At 38.5% G+C, this 26,385-nt stretch overlaps 1 protein-coding gene across 2 annotated transcripts in view; it reads left to right on the top strand.

Moving 5' to 3' along the window:
- Positions 1-26,385, top strand: part of C2CD3 (C2 domain containing 3 centriole elongation regulator) — a 120,645-nt gene that overhangs the window by 22,267 nt on the left and 71,993 nt on the right. For both annotated transcript variants that reach the window (XM_052652422.1, XM_052652423.1), the window contains 8 exons: positions 3,422-3,554; positions 4,019-4,135; positions 8,438-8,585; positions 11,365-11,513; positions 12,100-12,306; positions 12,736-12,848; positions 19,772-19,890; positions 24,347-24,469. In XM_052652422.1, coding sequence (XP_052508382.1) covers positions 3,422-3,554; positions 4,019-4,135; positions 8,438-8,585; positions 11,365-11,513; positions 12,100-12,306; positions 12,736-12,848; positions 19,772-19,890; positions 24,347-24,469 — 1,109 coding nt within the window. The remainder of the gene's footprint in view (positions 1-3,421; positions 3,555-4,018; positions 4,136-8,437; positions 8,586-11,364; positions 11,514-12,099; positions 12,307-12,735; positions 12,849-19,771; positions 19,891-24,346; positions 24,470-26,385) is intronic.

Genomic DNA, 26,385 nt, shown 5'->3' with positions numbered 1-26,385 from the left:
TTTGTTCTCTTGCATATAAGGTCATTGTTACCATCTTTCTAAATTCCATGTATATGTGTTAGTATACTGTATTGGTGTTTTTCTTTCTGACTGACTTCACTCTGTATAATAGGCTCTGGTTTCATTCACCTCTTTAGAACTGACTTAAATGTGTTCTTTTTAATAGCTGACTAATACTCCATTGTGTATATGTACCACAACTTTCTTATCCATTCATCTGCCAGTGGACATCTAGGTTGCTTCCATGTCCTGGCTATTGTAAACAGTGCTGCAGTGAACACTGGGGTACACATGTCTCTTTCAGTTCTGATTTCCTCAGTGTTTTTGCCCAGCGGTGGGATTGCTAGGTCATATGGCAGTTCGATTTCCAGTTTTTTAAGGACGATTTCTTTGGAGGGAATGATGCTGAAGCTGAAACTCCAGTACTTTGGCCACCTCACGTGAAGAGTTGACTCATTGGAAAAGACTAATGCTGGGAGGGATTGGGGGCAGGAGGAGAAGGGGATGACAGAGGATGAGATGGCTGGATGGCATCACTGACTCGATGGACCTGAGTCTGAGTGAACTCTGGGAGTTGATGATAGACAGGGAGGCCTGGCGTGCTGTGATTCATGGGGTCGCGAAGACTCGGACACGACTGAGCGACTGAACTGAACTGCACTGAAGGAACCTCCACACTGTTCTCCGTAGCGCCTGTAATAGTTTGCATTCCCACCAACAGTGTAAGAGAGTTACCTTTTTTCCACACCTCTCCAGCATTTATTATTGTTTGTAGACTTTTTGATGCAGCCATTCTGACCAACGTGAAATGGCATTTCATTGTGGTTTTGATTTGCATTTCTCTGATAATGAGTGATGTTGAGCAACTTTTCATGTGTTTGTTAGCCATCTGTATGTCTTTGGAGAAATGTCTGTTTAATTCTTTGGCCCATTTTTTGATTGGGTCATTTGTTTTTCTGGTATTGAGCTGCTTGTATATTTTGAAGATATATTCTTTGTCAGTTGTTTCATTTGCTATTATTTTCTCCCATTCTGAAAGCTGTCTTTTCACCTTGCTTATACTTTCCTTCATTGTGCAAAAGCTTTTAAGTTTAATTAAGTCCCATTTGTTTATTTTTGCTTTTATTTCCATTACTCTGGGAGGTGGGTCATAGAGGATCCTGCTGTGATTTATGTCAGAGAGTATTCTGCCTATGTTTTCCTCTAGGAGTTTTATAGTTTCTGGTCTTACATTTAGATCTTTAACCCATTTTGAGTTTATTTTTGTGTATGGTATTAGAAAGTGTTCTAGTTTCATTCTTTTACAAGTGGTTGACCAGTTTTCCCAGCACCACTTGTTAAAGAGATTGTCTTTTCTCCATTGTATCTTTTTGCCTCCTTTGTCAAAGGTAAGGTGTCCATAGGTGCATCGATTCATCTCTGGGCTTTCTGTTTTGTTCCATTGATCTATATTTCTGTCTTTGTATAGCAAACTTCTTTAACCAGATTTTCAGTGCTAGCAGACCATGTTTTCCTCATCCTTTCTCATTGAATAAACAAGATAACCATTTTCTGGCTGAATCCCAAAGAGGTTTTTTTAAAAAATAAAAATGCATACAGTGATTTCTGAATGGAATATTATAGAGCCATTATTTATATAGAAAAAAAGTTAATGCATATTGTTAAGTGAAAAGGCAATTATAAAACAGTATACATAATATGCCATTTTTGCAAAAGAAAAAGTTTATATATATATATATATATATATAATATATATACACACACACACACATACACATACCTGTACAGGAATATGTATGCATAGATTAAAAACTACAGAATATATCAAAATGTAAATCAGTATTCATAGGTAGTGCCGTTAATGGGAATATTAATTTTCTATTGCTATATAACAAGTTACCACAAACTTAATGTCTTAAAAATAATACCCATTTATTAGTCACAGTCCTGTGGATCTGAAGTCCAACAAAGGCTAAAATCAAGTTGTCAGCCCAGCTAAATTCTCACCTGAAAGCTCTGCGGGGGGAATTCACTTCCAAGTTCATTCTTGTTGACAGAATCCAGTTCCTTGTTATAATAGGACTAAGTTCCCATATCCTTGCTGGTGGTCAGCTGGGGTCCACTCTAAGCTCCTAAAGGCCATGTGCATTTCCTGCCATGTGGCCATCTCCATCTTTAAGACAGCAGCGATACATTGCATCCCTCTCATGCTTTAAATCTCTGACTTCATATCCTGCAAACAGCCAGAGAAAACTCTGCTTTATAATGGTTTGGGACGACCAAGATAATCTCCCAATCTTAAGATAGATTGATTTGGAGCCATAATTACTTCCATAAAATCCCTTTACAACATTGTCTAGATGAGTAAATCACTAGGAAAAGGCATTTGTATTACCAGTGGCTGGAAATCTGAGAGGAACTGTTTTAGAATTCTGCGTACATCATTTCTCAGCCTTTTGGCTAAGATCAAGTGAAGAATTCTGCATACCATAATTGGAAACCTTTCTTTTTCTTTTACTTACATTTTCGCATAACACATTGAACATATGACATTTCAAGGTTTTGGGGGGTTTGAGTTTTGAGTTTTTAAGCTATATGTTGAATTCTTTATACTAAAAAATGTTGAATGTTTATGGATCTGTTTGGGGTTTTTTTGGCCTGACTACCGTATCTTTTTTATTTTTAGAAGCTATAAAACCTCTAGATCAAGATAGACAAGCACTTGGTATCTAGACTTACTTTACCTCCTAAACAACTGGGGAACCTCAAGAAAATAATAATTCTTCTCAGTATTCCTTGAAATAATGCCAGTGGTCCTAAGCTTTTAAAAAGTCTAAGAAAAGGTGGGGTCATATATGTATAGTGATGTAGAGTCATCCTGGTTATACTGCATGATATATTGGGCAAGTTACACATTCTCTGTGCCTCAACTTTTTCATCTGGAAAATGAAGGAAATAATAGTACCCATTTCAGAGGATTGTTGGGAGGGTTAAATCAATTCTTGTATATAACATACATAGAGAAGTGCCCAGGAAGTGGTAAGGGTTCAGTAAATGTTATCCACTATAATTGTTGTTACTTAAGGATGGGAAAATTATTTTACTAAATTTATTATGTACAACTACCAGTTGGAAGAGTCAATGTATGTATATAACAACTGCAATAAGGAGGTCAGTCTCTGTGGAATAGAGAGACTCCATTCACTGCTGTAAAGCCAACATCTAAAACAGTTCACATAATAGAAGCTCAGTAAAAATTTGTTGTAAAGTGAATGTCCTCAAGGGATTCTCAACCTAGTGGGGCACAAATTAGCAATTATAGTACACTATAGTAAGTTGTGTGATAGAAGAATGGGGGCTAAATATTGCAAATATTTCTGCTGGATTTAGATTTCTTGTGTTCTGCTTTTGCCCTCTTCAGCTCTGTTAGAACAAGGCAATAAACTGCGTAATGCCATGGTGATTTCTGCAATGAAATCAAGTCCAGATACTAGCATGTTGTTGGAAGAAGTTCATCCTTCTATAAAGGAAGATTTTCTTAGAGCATCATCACAGTAAGTTATGGGATAAACATGAATTCCAATAGTTCATTTCTTAATAGTTGTTAATGTGTCTTTTTTGTCAAGATATGGACTAAATAGTCTTGGAAATGTTCAGCAAGTAATTTTTTAATGTGGTGGGAAAGAAGCCTAAACTAGGAGTTAAGATACTCAAAATCTAGACCTAGGACTGACACTTGCTAAATATGTAAATAGCTAAATTCTTGATCTTTCTCAACCAGCATGCTTATATATAAAATGGGTATATTTTTTCCTCCCTCTCTTACATAAATGAAATGAGATTCTAATGTAGGAAAAGGCTTTGTAAATTGTGAAGTTTTATATATATTTAAGGTAAAGTCTAAAACATTTCAAGTCTTCCATGTTGAACTGTCTCCATGTGTACTTCTCAGCTCATTAAATTCTGATTTAGATTTTCCCATATGTTAGCCACTGAAAACATTTTTTTCCTTCCTTAGAATCAAAGCCTTATCTAGGAATCAAGATAAAGACCACATTGAAGATCACCTCCTCCCTCCAACTGAGAAACATGACACAAAGGCTGATACCAGAGCCATACAGCTGCTGTTGGGCAGGTGAGAGCTCTTAACTCTCTTTTCTTTAAAATTTTCCTCCAATTTATTGTGTATATTGTTAACAGATTTATCCTCCTAAAGCAACAACACTTCTTTTGAATAACTAAGTCATTCCCTTGTTATTCATTATATATTAAATCATTATTCATTATCTACTAAATAAAAATCCAATCTTTAGCCTTTTATTCTTAGCCTCACTTATAGAATGGGCTCCAGTCTACCTTTCCATTCTTATTTCTTACCTGTTGACTTAACTCCAGTGTCAGCAGTGTATAATGAAAAGAACATGGATTTTAAATAGACACAGTTGCAATTTGGGATCTCTTATTACCTATATGGCCTGTACAATTAGGCAGGAAAAAAAATAAAAGGGTTCCAAATTGGGAAGGAAGAAGTAAGACTGTATTCACAAATGACATGATCTGTTATGTAAAAAATCCTAAAGAATCCACTGTGAGACAGATTGTAGGATAACATGATAAGTCAGTTATACTTCTATTTACTTGCAGTGACCAATCAAAAAATAAAATTAAGGGAATTCCCTGGCGATCCATCAGTTAGGACTCAGGGCTTTCACTGCCAGGGCTAGGGTTTGATCCCTGGTCAGGGAACTAAGATCCTACAAGCCATGCAGTAAATAAATAAAATTAAGAAACAATTCATTTATAATAGCATTGACAAGAATAAAATACAAATAAATTTAACTGAAGAAGTTTAAAACATAACTGCAAATTGTTGAAAGAAATTAAAGGAGACCTAAATAAATGGGGAAAATCTCATGTTCATGATTCAATACAAATCCCTGTCAAATTCATAGCTGACTTCTTCATAGATATTGACAAGCTGATTATAATTACTGTGAAATTACAGGGTACCCAAAATAACCAAAAGAATCTTAAAAAAGAAAAACATAGAAGAATTTACATTTGCTATTTTAAAACTTACTACAAAGCCAGAGTAAGCAAGTCAGTTTGGTACTGGCATAAGGATAGACATGTAAATAAATGGAATAGAATTGGTAGTCTACAAATAAAGCCATATCAACTAATATTCAACAATGGTGTCAAGACCATTAAGTGGAAGAAAGAATCGCCTTTTCAATAAATGGTACTGGGACTGCTGGCTAGCCACATGCAAAAAATGAAGTTGGACCCTCAAACCATATTAAAAAAATTAATTCACTATGAATTAGATAGCTAAATAGAAGAGCTAAAACTGTAAAACTCTTAAAACAGAGTAAGTCTATGTAATCTTGAATTTGGAAAAGGATCCTTAGATATGCATCGGAAGTACAACCAACAACAACAAAAAATAGATAAGTTAAACTTAAGAAAATTAAAAATGTTTGGGCTTCAAAAGATACTATTAAGTGAAAAGATAATCACAGAATGGAAGAAAATATTTATAAATCTTACATCTGATAAAAGACATATTAGAATATGTAAGGAACTCAACAACTTAATAACTAAGGCATAAATAATACAATTTAAAAGATAGGCAAAGTTTCTACATAGAGATTTCTCCAAAGAAGATAGTTAGGTGGCTAATATGCATATAAAAGTTGTCAGCACCGTTAGTTATCAGGGAAATGCAAATCAAAACTGTAAACAAGATACTACTTCATACCCACTAGGATCAGTTCAGTTCAGTCGCTCAGTGTCTAACTCTGCAACCCTGTGGACTGCAGCACACCAGGCTTCCCTATCCATCACCAACTCCCGGAGCTTGCTCAAACTCATGTCCATCAAGTTGGTGATGCCATCCAACCATCTCATCCTCTGTCATCCCCTTCTCCTCCCGCCTTCTGTCTTTTCCAGCATCAGGGTCTTTTCCAATGAGTCAGTTCTTCGTATCAAGGTGGCCAAAGTATTAGAGTTTCAGCTTCAGCATCAGTCCTTCCAATGAATATTCAGGGCTGGTTTCCCACTAGGATGGGTGAAAGTGAAAGTGAAGTCTCTCAGTCGTGTCCGACTCTTTGCGACCCCGTGGACTGTAGCCTACCAGGCTTCTCTGTCCATGGGATTCTCTAGGCAAGAATACTGGAGTGGGTTACCATTTCCTTCTCCAGGGGATCTTCCCGACCCAGGGATCGAACCCAGGTCTCCTGCGTCAGAGGCAGACGCTTTAACCTCTGAGCCACCAGGGATGGTTAGAATCAAAAAATCAGATTAAGTGTTGGTGAGGCTGTGGAAAATTTGAAATCTTCATAGATGGCTGGTAGCAGTGTAAAATGATGCAGCCACTTTGGAAGATAATCTGTCAGTTCCTCAGATTGTTGCACATCAAGTTATCGTGTGACCCAGCAGTTCAACTCACTAAGTATATATCCAAGGAAAATGAAAACAGAAGTCCACACAAAAACATGTACATGAATTTCAATAGTCATAACAGTAAAAAACGTTCATCAACTGATTAGTAGATTTTTTTAATGGAGTATTATTTGGCCAGAAAAAGGGAAAAAATACTGGTAACATGCTGCAGCATGGGTGAACCTTGAAAAATCATGCTAAATGAAAGAAGCCAATCACAAAAGAGGACATAAAGATCAAGAATCCAGCACAGGGACTTCCCTGATGGTCCAGTGGCTAGGAATCCACACTCCCAATGCAGGAAGCCAGAGTTTGATCCTTACTTGGGGAAATAGATCCCACATGCCACAGCTAAGAGTTTGCATGCTGCAATTAAAGATCCCACATGCTGCAACCTGAGTGCCACAACTAAGACCCAGTGGAGCCAAAAATAAATAAATGTTGATATATATTTTTTAAAAAGACTTTTCTACCAGCTCCATGGAAGGCAGTGGAGTGTTACTTTCAGGATTCTGAAAACTCTTAATTATCAATCTCAAATTCCATTTCCAGTCAAACTATCAATCTTGTGAAGGCAGGGTAAAAATATTTTCATACATCCAAGGACTCAAAACACTGCCTCTCTTGCACTAGTTCTCAGGAAACCACAGGCTACTCTCTGCCACAAAGAGAATCTAGGAATAAAGAGCAAGGCTTGGAGTCCAAGAAGCAGGGGATGTAATAGAGAAAAAAGAGAAAAGGAGCTTTATGGTCTGTGTCCATATATAGAGAGCAGACACTGCTTGTGGAAGCAGGACAGGGCTTCTGTAGTGATACTTCCTAGGAGAGGAAAGGATAGGTGGAAACACATTTCTCCCGTGTTTGACCAGATCGAGAGGAAATGTTCTATTCTCTTGGAGAGTTCAATAATGAAATAATAATTGTCACATAGAAAGCTACTTTAAACAAAAATTAAGGCAGTTATTAAAACAAGAAAAGCTAGATGTTGTAAAGAAAGTGTAGTAAATTATACTTGGCTCTGATATGATGTTGAAAAGTGAAGTTGCTCAGTCGTGTCCTACTCTTTGCAACCCTGTGGACTGTAGCCCACCAGGCTCCTCAGTCCATGGAATTTTCCAGGCAAGAGTATTGGAGTGGGTTGCCATTTCCTTCTCCAGGGGATCTTCCTGACCCAGGGATCGAACCCAGGTCTCCCAAATTGTAAGCAGATGCTTATAATCTGAAGATAGTGATTGTGTATTATTTTCTTGAGAAAGAAGGGGGAAAAAAGTATAGCAGCTGCCTTGAAAGGGAAGCAGAGTTGAAAGAATTAATTGCAATGCTTAGCGCAGTGTTTGGCACATATTCAGTAATTAACATGTTCATTAAGAATCAATAAGTTCATTTATAGAGTATTTATTAAATGCTAATTACTATAAGAGAAACTAAAATTAAATATACATGCATTTGTATGATTCTCTTTCTTATTAGTTTACCAACTCTTTATAAGTATCTATTTTACTTATTTCTCTATTCCACGTAGAGCTGATCTTTCCATAAATAACCTAAATACATATATTTTTGCTAAATAGAAGAAGACATGTTTATGAATTAGTCATTCTTCATAAAAACTATATAACATTTAACTCCATTGAATTATAGTCAGTTCTTTACTTTTTTTCCCCTCCCTACTAGACCATGAGCAGCACAAGAGTAGAACAAGTTAGCTTAGCCATCTCTGTACCATTCAGGACTTAACATCATGCCTGGCACATAATAGGTGCCCAGTAAAATGTTTGTTCAGTAAATGAATGAGATCACAATCAGTGTCTGTAATCTATTTTTTGAGTGCTAGTTGTTGACATCCCAGAAGAGGAGGAATATGATATAAAAGTATTAGATAGTCTTCTATATAATGTAAGTCTTCTGTTTCATGTGTTTTTACCCCCCAAAAAAAGAATAACTAAGATGAAACTTCTTTTAAAGCTCTGTTTTATTTTTCTTATTTCTGCAGTGCTGAATTGTCCCAAGGTCGCTATTGGGATGGCCTAGGCTCTCCTCCAGATTCCCCATCTCCTGGGAGTGATGTGTATTGCAGCAGTGAGCCCAGCGACCCTCAGTATGACCAGAGTCTCCTGGAGAACTTATTTTATACAGCACCTGTAAGTTACTGAATCTGAAAGCTTAGGAATTGGAGAAATTAAATAATTACTTCTCTTGTGTTAATCATAGAGTTATTAATAATATTAAGGGTATAGGCACATTACCACTTGCCAGACAGAAAGCTATTCATTTTACATACTTTAATTATAACAACAGTCTGAAAAGGAGGGTGTTACCTTCATTCTACAGATGAGGAGATAAGACTAGTAAGATTAATTATTTTATCCAAGTACACATACAAATAAGTATTAGAACCAAGATTCAAATTCAGGTTTGCCTGAGTCCAAAGCCTATGGTCTTAATATATTGTATGGCTTCCTTAGAGATCTTTGAAGGAAGAGCTAATGTAAGTATACTCTCACAACCACCCTTGACTGGTATCTTTTCAGATACAGATGTTCCAGAAGTACCTTTACTTATGGGAAACGAATATCCCTACTGATCCTTAAGAAAGAACATTCTCTTTTCAGGCAGTTTTAGCATTTTCCAAGTTCTTTCTTATATCAAGCTATATGTTCCATTGCTTGGTTTAGCATCTTGTAGAGTATATGGGGCTTCCCAGGTGTCACAGTGGTAAAGAATCCGCCTGCCTGTACAAGAGATGCAAGAGACTAGGGTTTGATCCCTGGATTGGGAGGATCCCTTGAACTAGGAAATGGCCACCTGCTCCAGTATTCTTGCCTGGAAAATTCCATGGATGGAGGAGCCTGGCGGGCTACAGTCCATGGAGTCACAAAGAGTTGGACACGACTGAGCCGCACAGAGTATATACAAAATAAGTTCATTTACTGTTCCACAAATAATACTTTATATTTGTGAAGATCGCTATCATATTCCCCATTTTCTGTTTCTCCAGGTCAGCACAGATACCTGAAATACAACGTAGTTTATATCAGCTCAGTGGAAAGACTGAGAGCTAGCGGGGTACAGAAGAAGCAGGGAGAACTTTTACATGAGATTGTCAGGAAGGAGCATCATGAGGGATAAGGGATTTTAACTGAGACTTGAAAAATAGTTTCAGAGCAATAAAGGATGTGAAATAGGAATAGAAAGAATGACCTGTTTAGAGAAGCAGTTTATGTACTACCAGGCATCTAGTTTGATTAGGTAAGAGTTCATGTGGAGGGGATATCAACAAGGTGAGCTAGCACACTGCAACCAGTCTGTGAAAGTATTTGAATATTATGTGAGGGGGAAACGACATGACCTAAATAGTGTTCTAGCAATGTTAACCTAGCAATTATGTAGGAGGCCGGCTGAGAGGAGAATAACAGGAGCAGATAGAAAGCCATTTTTGGTATTGGAAGCATGAGACAGAGTGAAAGACAGAGTCAGAAAGAGCCAGAATGAGAGTGGTAGCTACCAGTGGGGTTGGAAAAGAGGAGATGGATTTAAAAGACATTGTGAATTGTTAGGATTTCAAGACTTTCTACAATAAAAGTCATCACTGATACTGTTACCGTAGGAGAAGAGAAAGGGAGCTTACTTTGTTCTTCAATTGGAGGATAATTGCTTTATAACGTTGTGTTGGTTTCTGCTATACAACAACATGAATCAGCCCTAAATATAAATGTATCTCCTCTCTCTTGAGGCTCCCTCCAACCCACCCTGTCCCACCCCTCTAGATTGTCACATAGCACCAGACAGAGCTTCCTGTGTTTTACAGCAACTTCATACTAGCTATGAGAACTTACATTGATTACACATTTTCTGTGTGTCAGAGAATTTATGTTACCTGTTATTAAGAGCTGTCCAAAATGTTTTAAATGGATTGTTTCACTTAATTCTTTTGCTAGCCCCATGAGATAATGTCATCTCTTTTACATGTCATGAAATAAAGACTTAAGAGACGTTAATTGCTAGTAATTATTTATAGGTGGCAGAACTAGAATTCTTACCATAGTCTGGCAAAAAGCCCATGTTTTTCCCCCTAGAACATATTACCTCCTAAGCCTTGAGCACTGCATTAGAGTGGTGAAAAAAATTAAGTCTTTACTCCCATATAGTTAGGTGATACTGTACAATCATTTTGCCCCAAACTGTGGTAAAAATAGAGGCTTTGGAACCCACGGAGAGCAAGATCTACCTCTACTACTGACAGCTGTAAACCTTGGAGAAAGAAATGGCTACCCGGTCCAGGATTCTTGCCTAGAGAATCCTGTGGACAGCAGAGCCTGGTGGGCTGCCGTCTATGGCGTCGCACAGAGTCGGGCATGACTGAAGTGACTTAGCATGCATGCATGCATTGGAGAAGGAAATGGCAACCCACTCCATTATTCTTGCCTGGAGAATCCCAGGGACAGAGGAGCCTGGTGGGCTGCCGTCTATGGGGTCGCACAGAGTCGAACCCGACTGACATGACTTAGCAGCAGTGGCAGCAGCTGTGAGTCTTAAAGGCTCCTAACTTCTCTCAGCATTCATTTTCTCATTTGTAAAAATTAAGATGAGGATGCCTTATAGGAATGTAATAAGTACTAAAAATACACATGCAGCATTTAACATAGTACCAGATACATAGCAGGCAATCAGTAAATAGTCATTGTTATTGTTATAGAGTATTTGAAAGAAGAATCTAATTTTGTTTATTTTCTTTGAACTGAACTTGTAGGTTATTTTTATGAACTTCTGGCTATTTTTGTGTAGCCAAGAGAAACATGGGATTGTCTCCCTAGTATCAGTTTGTTCTTGATTGCTACTTTCAGAGAAATGTTTTCATTACCTCTGTTCCCAAAGCAGTTATCTTTTAGTGCCTCTCTTCTCTTTTCTCTCCCTCAATAGAAATCTGATACCAGCGTCAGTGATATCTTCAGTGAAGATGATGATGTCCCTTCTAAAACAATGAGCCAGTCAAAAGCTCTTGCCAGATCTCCTAAGGTTCTAGAGTCAAATGATCATAAGTCGAAGAAGGAGATGGGTAAGAAAAATAGGTAAGCCTCTTTATGAATGCTTGTTTAGAGGCAAAAACAAGGAAAGATTATTTTCATAAGATCTCCTCATGTGAAATGACCTGTGTTTGCCAACGCTGTCAGACTGGTTAAGTGAATTACAGTAATGCATTAAGTATTGCAATCCTTAAACATGTAATAACACGAAAAGATGGATTTAGTAAAATGATTAAGAGAGAAAGCAGAATTCTGGGTTGTATTTGTACTCTGTTACACTTAATGTAGAAAGTATACATAAAGAAAGCAAATGAAAAGGAGTACACGAAAATGATGATAGTAGTTTATATTAAAGTAGTAACTCAAGTAAAGTCTTGTTGGAAACCTGATTCTATAATATCAGTTTCTATACTTGTGTGGAGATAGATAAGCCTTTGGATTACAAGAATGTTTTTATAGTTTTTGAGATTTTTTTCACTGTAAATTAGGACTAAAGCCGTTTCTCAGTCCTTGATAACTTGTGCATTAAGATGCCTGCTGCCCTTCTTTCCTCCTGTTGCCTGTACAAACTAGATCATTTCATATTTGGCTTCTGACAGTCTGCCTCACTACCTGTATGAACTCCTTTCAGAAATCTTGTTGAACAGCAGATGCTATCAAAAACTCCAGAAGATGCCCAAGTGATGACATTAAGTGTGGATAAACTGGCCCTTCTGGGTAGAACACATTCAGCCAGAATCATCATTGAAACAATGGGAGTTCCTCCAGATGGTCCTCAGGATACCTCTGGCAAAAAAACTTTTCCTGGGAGACCACCTAAGCTGACATCAAAAAAGCGGTATGTCTCTCACATGGGAGAACTAAATGTGACATTTCTGGAAAGTATTTGTGATGAGAAGAAATAATTATATTGTACTTAGTGTTTTCATATGCTTCATCAATCAATGAAATGTACTAAATCTCCCACTATGTCCCAAGCACTAAAACTCTTGAGAATAAAGAAACTTAGGAGCCAGGCTCTGTTCTTCCATGCCTTACAGTCAGCAGGAGAGAGAAACATTTGAATGGCTGCTGTAATAGGGCTTTAGGGGCCAAAAGAGATGTTTTATATGAAAAGTGCTTGTAGGAACACAAGATTGGTGAAGGCTTTGAAAAGAGGAAGTCCTCTGAGGACCTGGGGTTCTAAAAACAAGGCCTTGAAAGATATGTAGGCTTTTTCAGAAAATAAGTTTGTTGTTTGGTTTTTTAATTGTTTTGATTTTTTTAGCACCTTCTTTGTGGAATATCACTTTCCTGTGGGCTTTTCCAAAAATGGATTGACAAAGACCACTTTGATCACTGAGGTGGTTCGACTTGCATCCAGTAAAATTATAGATGGAGGTAAGAGAGAATATGATTTCTGCTCCTTAGACATTTTGACTTTGGGAGGATTTGTGAATCTGTAATTACTCATATATTCGTGTATTATCTTAGAATCTTAAAGGTAGAAAGAATTTTGAGGTGACTTTATCTTACTCCTTTTCAAGTGAGGAAACTGGCCCAGAGGTTTATCCTGTCCTCCGGCTGGCCTCATACAGGGCAGTGACATAGCTGATACTGTAACTCAGAACTTGACTCTTAAATCACGTTCTTATAGCTATTACGGTTTTTCTCTGCTTCCCTTTTTAAAATATCTTTATCAAGATAACAATTCACATACCATGTCATTCACCCGTTTGAAGTATACAACACAGTGATTTTTAATATATTCACAAGTTGTATAACCATTACCACAATCTTAATTTTAGAGCATTTTTATCTCAACTAAAAGAAATCCCATACTTACTGGCATTCATTCTTCAGTTCCCTCTTAACCCTCTTTCACTAAGCAACTCCTGTCCTACTTTGTCTCAATTTTCCCATCCTGGACATTTGATTTAAGTGGAATCATACAATATGTGATTTTACTGACTGGTTTTTTTGACTTGCAATAATACTTCAACTTTCAGTATTTAAGTTGCTTTCTATACATTGCTATTAAAAACAGTGCTTCAGTGAATAGTATTGCACATACATCATTTCTTATTTGATATATTTCCAGCCCAAATATTAAAAATAAATACCCTTAAATAAATCCTTATTTGCCCTTAAAAACAGCACCTAAAGTAATTTAAAATACTCTTTAAATTACTTAATAATTACTCTTTTAATTACTTACTAAAATACTCTGTAAATTACCCCACTGGAGTGGGGTGCAATGGCAGCCCACTCTAGTACTCTTGCCTGGAAAATCCCATGGACGGAGGAGTCTAGTAGGCTGCAGTCCATGGGGTCGCTAAGAGTCGGACACAACTGAGCGACGTCACTTTCACTTTTCACTTTCACGCATTGGAGAAGGAAATGGCAACCCACTCCAGTGTTCTTGCCTGGAGAATCCCAGGGATGGGGGAGCCTGGTGGGCTGCTGTCTCTGGGGTTGCACAGAGTCGAACACGACTGAAGCGACTTAGCAGCAGCAGCAAGTTACTGATAGCAACAAAAGATACTGTATAGGTTTGTTCAAAGCATTTGAGAGTGTATAATTGATTCTGCTGGCTGAAGTATGTTTGAGAAGCTTTAACACAATTAATCTGTTTTTATCAAACCCCAATGCAAACAAAAATGTTGGATTCTTTTCTCAGGTCTTCCCTCTTCTACCTCCTGTCCATATGATATTTGATGAGCTCCTTAAAACTTCTCTGAGCCTCACGTTCCCCATCTATAAAATTGAAATACAGCAAGGACATGGTTCTGATATGCACGAGTTTCAGTTAACATAGCATCTCCAAAGCAAGCACTGCCTGTACTACACAAGAGCTTAATGTACAGTCAGATAGGATAATGAATATAAAAGCATTAAACTCTAAAATAGCATATAACTAATAGTAGTTTTCCCACTAGACCATTCAGGTATGACCTAAATCAAATCTCTTATGATTATACAGTGGAAGTGAGAAATAGATTTAAGGGACTAGATCTGATAGACAGAGTGCCTGATGAACTATGGACAGAGGTTCGTGACATTCTACAGGAAACAGGGATGAAGACCATCCCCATGGAAAAGAAATGCAAAAAAGCAAAATGGCTGTCTGAGGAGGCCTTACAAATAGCTATGAAAAGAAGAGGAGCGAAAAAGCAAAGGAGAAAAGGAAAGATATAAGCATCTGAATGCAGAGTTCCAAAAAATGGCAAGGAGAGATAAGAAAGCCTTCTTCAGAGATCAATGCAAAGAAATAGAGGAAAAGAACAGAATGGGAAAGACTAGAGATCTCTTCAAGAAAATTAGAGATACCAAGGGAACATTTCATGCAAAGATGGGCTCGATAAAGGAGAGAAATGGTCTGGACCTAACAGAAGTAGAAGATATTAAGAAGAGGTGGCAAGAATACACAGAAGAACTGTACAAAAAAGAGCTTCATGACCCAGATAATCACGATGGTGTGAGCACTCACCTAGAGGCAAACATCCTGGAATGCGAAGTCAAGTGGGCCTGAGAAAGCATCACAATGAACAAAGCTAGTGGAGGTGATGGAATTCCAGTTGAGCTATGTCAAATCCTGAAAGATGATGCTGTGAAAGTGCTGCACTCAATATGCCAGCAAATTTGGAAAACTTAGCAGTGACCACAGGACTGGAAAAGGTCAGTTTTCGTTCCAATCTCAAAGAAAGGCAATGCCAAAGAATGCTCAAACTACCACACAATTGCACTCATCTCACATGCTAGTAAAGTAATGCTCAAAATTCTCCCAAGCCAGGCTTCAGCAATACGTGAACCGTGAACTTCCTGATGTTCAAGCTGGTTTTAGAAAAGGCAGAGGAACCAGAGATCAAGTTGCCAGCATCCGCTGGATCATGGAAAAGGCAAGAGAGGTCCAGAAAAACATCTATTTCTGCTTTATTGACTATGCCAAAGCCTTTGACTGCATGGACCACAATAAACTGTGGAAAATTCTTCAAGAGATGGGAATACCAGACCACCTGACCTGCCTCCTGAGAAACCTATATGCAGGTCAGGACGCAACAGTTAGAATTGGATATGGAACAACAGACTGGTTCCAAATAGGAAAAGGAGTATGTCAAGGCTGTATATTGTCACCCTGCTTATTTAACTTATATGCAGAGTACATCATGAGAAATGTTGGGCTGGAAGAAGCACAAGCTGGAATCAAGATTGCTGGAAGAAATATCAATAACCTGAGATATGCAGATGACACCACCCTATGGCAGAAAGCAAAGAACTAAAAAGCCTCTTGATGCAAGTGAAAGAGGAGAGTAAAAAAGTTGGCTTAAAGCTCAACATTCAGAAAACGAAGATCATGGCATCTGGTCCCATCACTTCATGGGAAATAGATGGGGAAATGGTGGAAACAGTGTTAGACTATTTTGGGGGCCTCCAAAATCACTGCAGGTGGTGATTGCAGCCATGAAATTAAAAGACGCTTACTCCTTGGAAGGAAAGTTATGACCAACCTAGATAGCATGTTGAAAAGCAGAGACATTACTTTGCCCACAAAGGTCCATCTAGTCAAGGCTATGGTTTTTCCAGTAGTCATGTATGGATGTGAGAGTTGGACTGTGAAGAAAGCTGAGCACCAAAGAGTTGATGCTTTGAACTGTGGTGTTGGAGAAGACTCTTGAGAGTCCCTTGGACTGCAAGGAGATCCAACCAGTCCATCCTAAAGGAGATCACTCCTGGGTGTTTGTTGGAAGGACTGATGCTGAAGCTGAAACACCAATATTTTTCTACCTTATGCAAAGAGTAGACTCATTCACAAGACCCTGATGCTGGGAGGGGTTGGGAGCAGGAGGAGAAGGGGATGACAGAGGAAGAGATGGCTGGATGGTATCACCGACTCGATGGACGTGAGTCTGAGTGAACTCTGGGAGTTGGTGATGGACAGGGAGGCCTGGCATGCTGTGATTCGTGGGGTCGCAAAGAGTCGGACACGACTGAGCGACTGAACTGAATAGTAGTTTACATTTGGGGGGCGATATATTATCAGTGTTATACGTACGTTCATCATGTGATCCTTTAAAACACATAAAGATAGATGAGGAAAAAGGAAGCTAAGACATAAATCAATTAAATAACTTGGCTAAGATAATACAGCTGATTTATGGTTGAACTAGAATTTGCACCTAGAACTTTTTTGATTCCAAATTGTGTTCACTTAATCTGTATTGTTTCTCATGCATTGTTATTGTTGGCCACAGAGACTGAGTTTTCCTTTTGTCATTCTGAGAAGGATAATATGGGACATATGGAATAAGCATCAAGTCAAGAATTGGAAGAGTTCTAGCTCTGGTTATACCAGACACTTAATTCTGTGGCCCTGAACACAATGGCCTTTCCATCTGTGGGCCCCTCTCAATAATGACATGCAATGGACAAGATATTTTCAGTATCTGCTTCAGCTCTTTTAAAAAAAAGTCTTTTAGGGATATTGCTAGCAATTTGTTTATATGAATTTCTTCTTCCATTATTGCCTTAAGTCACTTTTAGTTTAAAAAAATAATGAGCTTATGAAACAGAATTATATAAGAAATAAAATAACAGTGCCAAGACATACTTAAGTAGTAAGGAGAAATCCAAGTAGCACCAGGTTGATATAGAGTTGTTTTTGTAAAAGAGATTTTATAGTGTTTTAAATGTTTCATAGTGTTTTAAAGTTTTAAAGTGCTCTTTTATCTGTTACCTCAGTTGATCTCAGCACACCAGTGAGGTTTCGGTGTTGTCTTACTTCTCTTTCCATGGTGGGAGAAGCAGGGAAACTGCTCTAGTGAGTGTGGGCTTGCTGGGACCAGACCTTTTGTTAACAGTTCCTGTGGATGGATCCAAATAACAAGGCCCAGATTCTGTCCATGAGTACCAAGAGAAATAAATAGAGTCAAGAATTAAAATGGCAAGGATGAGATCAGTAGATCAAGTGGGCTGTTTGAATGAATATTAGAGATAGTGGATTCCCTGTATCTGGGCATTTTTGTGTGGGTTCTTCAGATCCATTTTAAGGGTCTAGAAGTGAATGAACTGGAAGATCATTTTACAGGTGATAAATTGTGGCTGAAGCGGTTCTTTAGTAAATAACAGAACTTAGTCATATATCAAATGATTCTACCCCACATTCCTGTTTTTAAAAACCTATTAAAGCCCCATAGCAGGGAGCACAGACTCAGATACTACCATCATTTATCCCATTCACACTTGCTATTACAGCAGAAACCTTTTCCTTTCTGTGTAAAAAACAGACTCCATTCTGCCCAACACTGCAAATGAACATCACACTTGTCCAATTGTGACAAGAGGAGTCCCCTAGGCTTCAGTCAGAAAATAAACTCATTTTCATTATCATAGCTTTTGATTCAGTTCTTCTCTTCATTTATCCCTCATTGTCCAGCCATCTCCCTTCTTTCATTATACTACCTATCAACCTGTCTTTTAAAACACTAAGCCATACCTTACACCCAGTGAAGTGTATGGTATGTCTCTTTACACATCCAGTGCTCATATGCATGACACTGATTATTTCTCATAGCAAAGCAGAACAGCGTAGCCCTCCTTATCCTCTCTGTACTGTACCCAGGGTTTTCTCTTTGTCTTTGTTATTTCAGTCTTATAGGGATAGTCGCTCTGTTGTGTCCAAGTCTTTGTGACCCCATGGACTTAGCCCGCCAGGCTCCTCTATCCATGGAATTCTCCAGGCAAGAATACTGGAGTGGGTTGCCATTTCCTTCTCCAGGGAATATTCCCAATCCGGGGATCAAACATGGATCTACTGCATTGCAGGCAGGTTTCTTTACCATCTGAGGCACCAGGGAAGTCTACTATTAAGAGACATTTCTAAGTATAAAGACAGGTCAACTTAAAATGGCTGATTCACATTGAGATTTGATAGAAAACAACAAAATTCTGTAAAACAATTACCTTCAATAAAAAATTTTTGTCTAAGTATCAGCAGATAGAGCATTGATGCTGCTGCTGCTAAGTCACGTCAGTCTTGTCCAACTCTGTGCGACCCCATGGACGGCAGCCCATCAGGCTTCTCCGTCCCTGGGATTCTCCAGGAAAGAATACTGGAGTGGGTTGCCATTTCCTTCTCCAGTGCATGAAAGTGAAAAGTGAAAGTGAAGCTGCTGAGTCGTGTCTTGACTCTTAGTGACCTCATGGACTATAGCCTACCAGGCTCCTCCATCCATGGGATTTTCAAGGCAAGAGTACTGGAGTGGGTTGCCATTTCCTTTTCCAATATATCCTTGACTTGACTTTATAATCTGTAGACAATACATTAGAATATGTAATGAGTCTCTACCCCTTTTCCAAAGTAATACCCGAGATAGAAATAGCAATAAAGTTACAAATGGCTGTCATCAATCATATGAAATAATTTAGATGAAGCTTATCTCTCTTGAAGAGATGGGGACTGGGAAAGTGGTCAGGAAGGAAATACAATTGCTTTTAACTTTGTATGAAAAATAATGTTCAGTTCCATGTTTCTGAACATTGTTCTGTTTTTGCCAAATAAATCCTCTACTTCCAAGTACTGTCTGAATGCTTTATTAAAACTCTGCTTCCGGCTTTGTTTTGGAATCTGTTACTTGTGTAGCCACCTCCTGCTCGCTGTCCTCTGAAGCTTCTACTTCTTTTCCCCTGTTCCCTGACACCCTGGTTAGCCTCATGCTGTCCCCTGAAGCCTCAATTGCCTTCCCTCTGTCCTCAGAAGTTGTAATATCCTTCCCATGGTCCTTCCAGCTCTGGTTGCTCCATGGCCACAGAAAGCTGCCAGCACCGTGAATCATGCCACTTTTCCTGTACTTCTGTTCCTGATGCAGTAGGGATATCAAACCAAACACCCTGCTTTCCTTTGAGAAAGACCTTTCCCTTCACTTTGGAATCAATATCTTCACCCAGTTGCTCTTTAAGTCCTTTCCAAGCATAACTAATGTTTGGCATTTCCGTTGAGCACCGCAAGATCATGGTCACAAAGCCCGCATCTCAATTAAGGAGCACTGGTCTACCAATAGGGCCCTGAAACGTGGGCCAGCACTGCTGCCAGGGCTTCCACGGCTCCCTCTACTCAGCCTCTCGGCTGACTGCTTGAAGTGACTCATCACAGTGGGAGGAACAAAGTCCTATAACCCTAACACTTCAGGGAAATTACACTGACTGGATTCCTAAAAGAGATTTTAGTTAGATTTGAAAGAGAGGTGGGTGGTATCAAGGCATGAATTGATGAAATGGCTCTAGTTGGATGGTATGACATGTGCTTATGTGTCTGGTTCTTCTTACAGTGGTGAAATTCCAGCAGAGATCTGTGTTTCCAGTACAGTTTGGTGGCCCAATGATCAAACACTGGTGGAATTCCAATCTTACTTTCCAAATTTACACAAAGAAAGCCCCACAGAAAAAGGTACTTCAAGTGATTATGACTTTTGCCTTACCATTTAGTCACACCAGGATTTGGAGCATACTTAAAATTGCGCTCGTATCTTAAACTAGAAATTCTTCCAGGCTCAAACAATAGTAATACTTATGAATTATTGTCTATTATAATTTTAAATTTGTTTAAATAAGCTAGATATTATGCTAAAGACTCTGCATGGATACTATCAAATTTAATCATTAAAACAAGTCTGAATTAGGTACCTGTTATCTTCAATTTGGGCTTCCCTTGTGGCTCAGCTGGTAAAGAATCCGCCTACAATGTAGGAGACCTGGGTTCGATCCCTGGCTTGGGAATATCCCCTAGAGAAGAGAAAGGCTACCCACTCCAATATTCTGGCCTGGAGAATTCCACGGACTATATAGCTATAGTCCATGGGGTCGCAAAGAGTCGGACACAACTGAGCAACTTTCATCATCATCTTTAGTGAAATAACTTAGGTCTAAGATCACCCGAATAATAAAGCTAATAAAAGACAAAGCCAGGACTCTATTCCAAGTCTTTATAGATCCTAAGTTCTTAAGCTCTTTGCTGTGCTCCCTGCTGTGGAGAGTTGACTATTTGGATTGATACAGAATAGTAGCCTTAATCTGAGGCTCTGCTTTCTTTTTTCAGACAGAATATATAAGATATCCACCCCACATCCAAAATAATATATTGTGGGTAGCAGTTTTATCAGCTAATTCCAGCTCTATAAAATCCACTTGCAGCTGGTACAACAAAAATCAATAATTATGAGCAGTTTTTACTTCCTTCAATTAAAAGAGTAGTTTTTATAACATTTGACCTCTTTGGTATGGTTAGCATGAAGAATGCACCTTATTTTCTTTTTGTTTGTATTTTCAGGGGATTTAAATAATATAGGTTCATTTTGGAAAATACACCAAAATAGGAGGAGAGGGAAAAACGTAATTTAACCTCAAGACAGCCTCTATAAGCATTTCAGTATATTTGCATTGAATCAGTAGTTAATAGCTTTTTCTAATTATAAAGAATTATGTTTTTAATAGAAAAATATTTTTAAAACACAAAAATCACCTATAATTTCATCACCAAGAAATAGCTGTTGTTAATGTTTATGTATGTCATTTTTATCTTCTTCAAATGAATACAATATATGTATAAATCTTTGACAGTATTAGGATAATTTTATATGTAACTTTTATCCTTTTTTTAATTTAACATTGTCTTAAGCATTTTTATTCATTTTTTTCAAAAATACATATTTACTCTTCCACATAATTTTATAAATATGTGGAGGTTTTACTATATGTATATAACTTAATACCCTATTTCTCTTAAACATAACAAAAATTGTTCATATTATTTCAAATTTTAGTAAAAATCATTTAACAGCTATGTATTCCATTCTAGGAATGTGGTATAATGAATAATTCCTGATTATTGAACATTTAATCATTTCTCATTGTAACTTTTAAAATATACATTGCATATAAAATTACCAAGTATTGTTATTTCTTCAGTATAAATTTCCAGAAGTGAAGTAACTGGGCCAAAGAATATGAATATTAAAAGCTTTTTAAATTTTTTGCTAAATTTCCTTTCAGAAGTAATGCTGCCAGTTTATATTCCCAACTTCAGACAGATGACAGCCTCTGTTTCTCCATAACCTTGACAGTATTGGGTATATTTTTAATAGTTTTCCTAGTTTTAATGGCAAACATTTGTATCATCTTAATTGCACTTTTTATTTTTAAGACTGAAGTTAAACATTTTTTGTAAGAACTAACTCTTAAAAACAGAAAAAAAAAATCTAACTTCTTTCTGACTCCTGAAATGCTCTCTAATCTTTCACGGAGAAGTGGTGAAACCCGAAAGGGAGACCACAATGGCAGAATATGGGCTCCCACTTAAGAGCTGCTTCAGTCAAATAATTAAGCTATTGAGGACTGGAATGCAAAAGTAGGAAGTCAAGAAACACTTGGAGTAATAGGCAAATATGGCCTTGGAGTACAGAATGAAGCAGGGCAAAGGCTAATAGAGTTCTGCCAAGAGAACGCACTGTTCATAACAAACACCCTATTCCAACAACACAAGAGAAGACTACACATGGACATCACCAGATGGTCGACACCGAAATCAGATTGATTATATTCTTTGCAGCCAAAGATGGAGAAGCTCTATACAGTCAGCAAAAACAAGACCGGGAGCTGACTATGGCTCAGACCATGAACTCCTCATTGCCAAATTCAGACTGAAATTGAAGAAAGTGGAGAAAACCACTAGACCATTCAGGTATGACCTAAATCAAATGTCTTATGACTCTACAGTGGAAGTGAGAAATAGATTTAAGGGACTAGATCTGATAGAGTGCCTGATGAACTATGGATGGAAGTTCGTGACATTGTACAGGAGACAGGGATCAAGACCATCCCCAAGAAAAAGAAATGCAAAAAAGCAAAATGGCTGTCCGAAGAGGCCTTACAAATAGCTGTGAAAAGGAGGGACGTGCAAAGCAAAGGAGAAAAGGAAAGATATACCCATTTGAATGCAGAATTCCAAACCATAGCAAGGAAAGATAAGAAAGCCTGCCTCCGCAATCAATGCAAAGAAATAGAGGAAGACGATAGAATGGGAAAGACTTAAGAGATCTCTTCAAGAAAATTAGAGATACTAAGGGAACATTTCATGCAAAGATGGGCTCAATAAAGAACAGAAATGGTAGGGACCTAACAGAAGCAGAAGATATTAAGAAGGGGTGGCAAAAATACACAGAAGAACTGCACAAAAAAGAACTTCACAACCCAGATAATCATGATGGTGTGATCACTCACCTAGAGCCGGACATCCTGGAATGTGAAGTCAAGTGGGCCTTAGGAAGCATCACTACAAAAGCTAGTGGAGGTGATGCTATTCCGGTTGAGCTATTTCAAATCCTGAAAGATGATGATGTGAAAGTGCTGCACTCAATATGCCAGCAGATTTGGAAATCAGCAGTGGCCACAGGACTGGAAAAGGTCAGTTTTCATTCCAATCCCAAAGAAAGGCAATGCCAAGGAATGCTCAAACTACCGCTCAGTTGCACTCATCTCACATGCTAGTAATGCTTATAATTCTCCAAGCCAGGCTTCAGCAGTACATGAACCGTGAACTTCCAGATGTTCAAGCTGGTTTTAGAAAAGGCAGAGGAACCAGAGATCAAATTGCCAACATCTGCTGGATCATTGAAAAAGCAAGAGAGTTCCAGAAAAACGTCTACTTCTGCTTTATTGACTATGCCAAAGCCTTGACTGTGTGGACCACAATAAACTGGAAAATTCTTCAAGGGATGGAAATACCAGACCACCTGATCTGCCTCTTGAGAAACCTATATGCAGATCAGGAAGCAACAGTTAGAACTGGACATGGAACAACAGACTGGTTCCAAATAGGGAAAGGAGTATGTCAAGGCTGTCTGTTGTCACCCTGCTTATTTAACTTACATGCAGAGTAGATCATGAGAAACACTGGGTTGGAAGAAACACAAGCTGGAATCAAGATTGCCGGGAGAAATATCAATCACCTCAGATAGGCAGATGACACCACCCTTATGGCAGAAAGTGAAGAGAAACTAAAGAACCTTTTGATGAAAGTGAAAGAGGAGAGTGAAAAAGTTGACTTAAAAGCTCAACATTCAGAAAACGAAGATCATGGATCTGGTCCCATCACTTCATCACAAATAGGTGGGGAAACAATGAAAACAGTGTCAGACTTTATTTTGGGGGGCTCCAAAATCACTGCAGATGGTGATTGCAGCCATGAAATTAAAAGACACTTACTCCTTGGAAGTAAAGTTATGACCAACCTAGACAGCATATTGAAAAGCAGAGACATTACTTTGTCAATAAAGGTCTGTCTAGTCAAGGCTATGGTTTCACTGGTCATGTATGGATGTGAGAGTTGGACCATAAAGAAAGCTGAGTGCTGAAGAATTGATGCTTTTGAACTGTGGTGTTGGAGAAGACTCTTGAGAGTCCCTTGGACAACAAGGGGATCCAACCAGTCCATCCTAAAGGAGATCAGTCCTGGATGTTCATTGGAAGGACTGATGTCGAAGCTGAAACTCCCAACACTTTGGCTACCTGATGCGAAGAGCTGACTCATTTGAAAAGACCCTGATGCTGGGAAAGATTGAGGGCAGAGGGAGAAGGGGACGATACAGAATGAGATGGTTGGATGGCATCACCAACTCAATGGACTTGAGTTTGAATGAACTCCGGGAGTTGGTGATGGACAGGGAGGCCTGGCGTGCTGCGGTTCATGGGGTCACAAAGAGTCGGACACGACTGAGTGACTGAACTGAACTGAACTGATTGACTTCATAACGGATGGATTCCTCTATAAGTCATCATATGTTGTCTTTTTTAGTCCCTGTGGCTCCTCTTTAATTTAACCTAAACTTTTTCTTTCCCTCTTTTCTCAGCCAGAAGTCATTGGTTCTGCATCACTTCCTTTACGAACTGTCATTCAGTCTGAGCTGCTTTCTTTCAGTGACCAGCTTCCAGTACAACAGGAGAATGGTCAGACTCCTCTTGGCCCCATCAAGGTAGGTTGATACACATTCAGGTAGTCAGGCATTTATGGAGCATGTGTTACTGGCCTGGCCTGAGAATGTAGCAGTGAACGAGAAGATCAGCATCTTAACTTTTGCAGCTTATGTTAAAATAGGATAACACAAGTTCTGTGAAGAAGCTAAAGGGTGTGCTGTGTGATACCTTGGAGGAGGGCATGGCAGCCCCCTCCAGTATTCTTGCCTGGAGAATCTCATGGACAGAGGAGCCTGGCAGACCACAATCCATGGGGTTGCAGAGTCGAACACAACTGAAGCAACTTAGCATGCACACACATATGATTGTAAGTACCTGGGAGGAAATAGGAGATGGAAAGATGTCTCCAAGGAGGTGACATTTAGGTGGTAATTGAAGAATGAGAGGAAGAGACCACCAAGTTAAACGCATGAGGAAGATCATTCCAGAGAAAAGAATGGCACATGCGAAGACCCTAAAGTGAGAATGGGCTGACTTCATCAGGAGACAGAATGTTGCCACAGGACAGTGATCCAAATGGGAGATTGGCTAGACAGGCAGGAGTCATATTGTTCAGAGCTTTGTAGTAAGAGTAAAGGTCTTAATTTTATCCTAAGAGCCAAGAAGAACATTGAAACAAACATGAAAGTAATACCTGATTTACATTTTAAAAGATGGCCCTGTGGAGAATATTGTAGGGTACAGGAGCAGAAAATAGTGAATCGATTGCATCCAGAGAAGAAATGATTGATGGTTAGGATTAGAGAAGTGGCAGTGAACAAGGAGAGAAGTGACTGAGTTTGTGCCTGGATGCTGAATGTAATTCATTAGAGCGAAAGTTCTTTCCTTTTATTCAGAAGCATCAGTTTCTTAGGTGAAAGAAATTTTTTTAGAGCTTACCCTAATCATTTCTTTAATTGAAATATAGTTGATGTGCAATATAAGTTATGGGTGTACAGTATAGTGATTCATGCTTTTTAAAAGTTATATTCCATTTATAGTGACTGTAAAATATTGACTATATTCCCTGAACTGCACAATATATCCTTGTTGCTTATTTTACATTGTACATAATAGTTTGTGCCTCTTAATCTGCTGCCTCTGTTTTGTTCTTGCCCCATCTCTTTCCCCACCATTAATTTGTTCTCTGCATCTGTGAGTTTGGTTTTTTTTTTTGTTATATTCACAAGTTTGTTGCATTTTTAGAGTCCACATATAAGTGATACAGTATTTCTCTTTCTCTGTCTGACTTATTTCCCTTAGCATAATACCCTCCAGGACCACCCATGTTTTTGCAAATGGCAAGATTTTTGTTCTTTTTTATGATTGAGTAGTATTCCATTGTATATACAACATCTTCATTATTCATTCATCTGTGTTGGATACTTAGGCTTCATTCGTATCTTGGTAATTGTAAATAATGCTTGTATCACTGAGGTGGGTGTATTTTTTCAAATTAGTGTTTTTGTTTCTTTCATCTGTGTATCCATGAGGGAAATTGCTGGATCATATGATAGTTCTATTTTTAGTTTTTTGAGACACCTTCATACAGTTTTCCACAGTGGCTACACCAATTTACATTCCCATTAGGTGGAAGAATTTGAACATGTGGCTTCAGTATAGCTCTGTCCTATTGTCCTGGTGGGCTTTTGAAATCATCACAGCCATGCTTAAAACATTTCCATGACTCCTTATCACCCAAAGGATAAAAGGGCCCATCGTATGACCCCAGACCACTGCAGCTATCTCTCTTGCAGCTTCCCTACTAATAGCCATGTCAAACTATGTAAAGAATTGCCAAGGTGTTCATGCTGGTTTATGCATTCATGCTTTTGTTCTTGATTTTCGTGCTGCTGCTTCTTGGAAGCCCTCTCTGACCTCTTTCTGGCCTTCTTAGTAATAAATACCGTTTAGAGACTTGTTTCACTTATTATTG

The sequence above is a fragment of the Budorcas taxicolor genome, chromosome 15, assembly GCF_023091745.1.
Source record: "Budorcas taxicolor isolate Tak-1 chromosome 15, Takin1.1, whole genome shotgun sequence".
Lineage (NCBI taxonomy): Eukaryota > Metazoa > Chordata > Mammalia > Artiodactyla > Bovidae > Budorcas > Budorcas taxicolor.
This window is presented reverse-complemented; position numbering and strand designations above follow the sequence as displayed.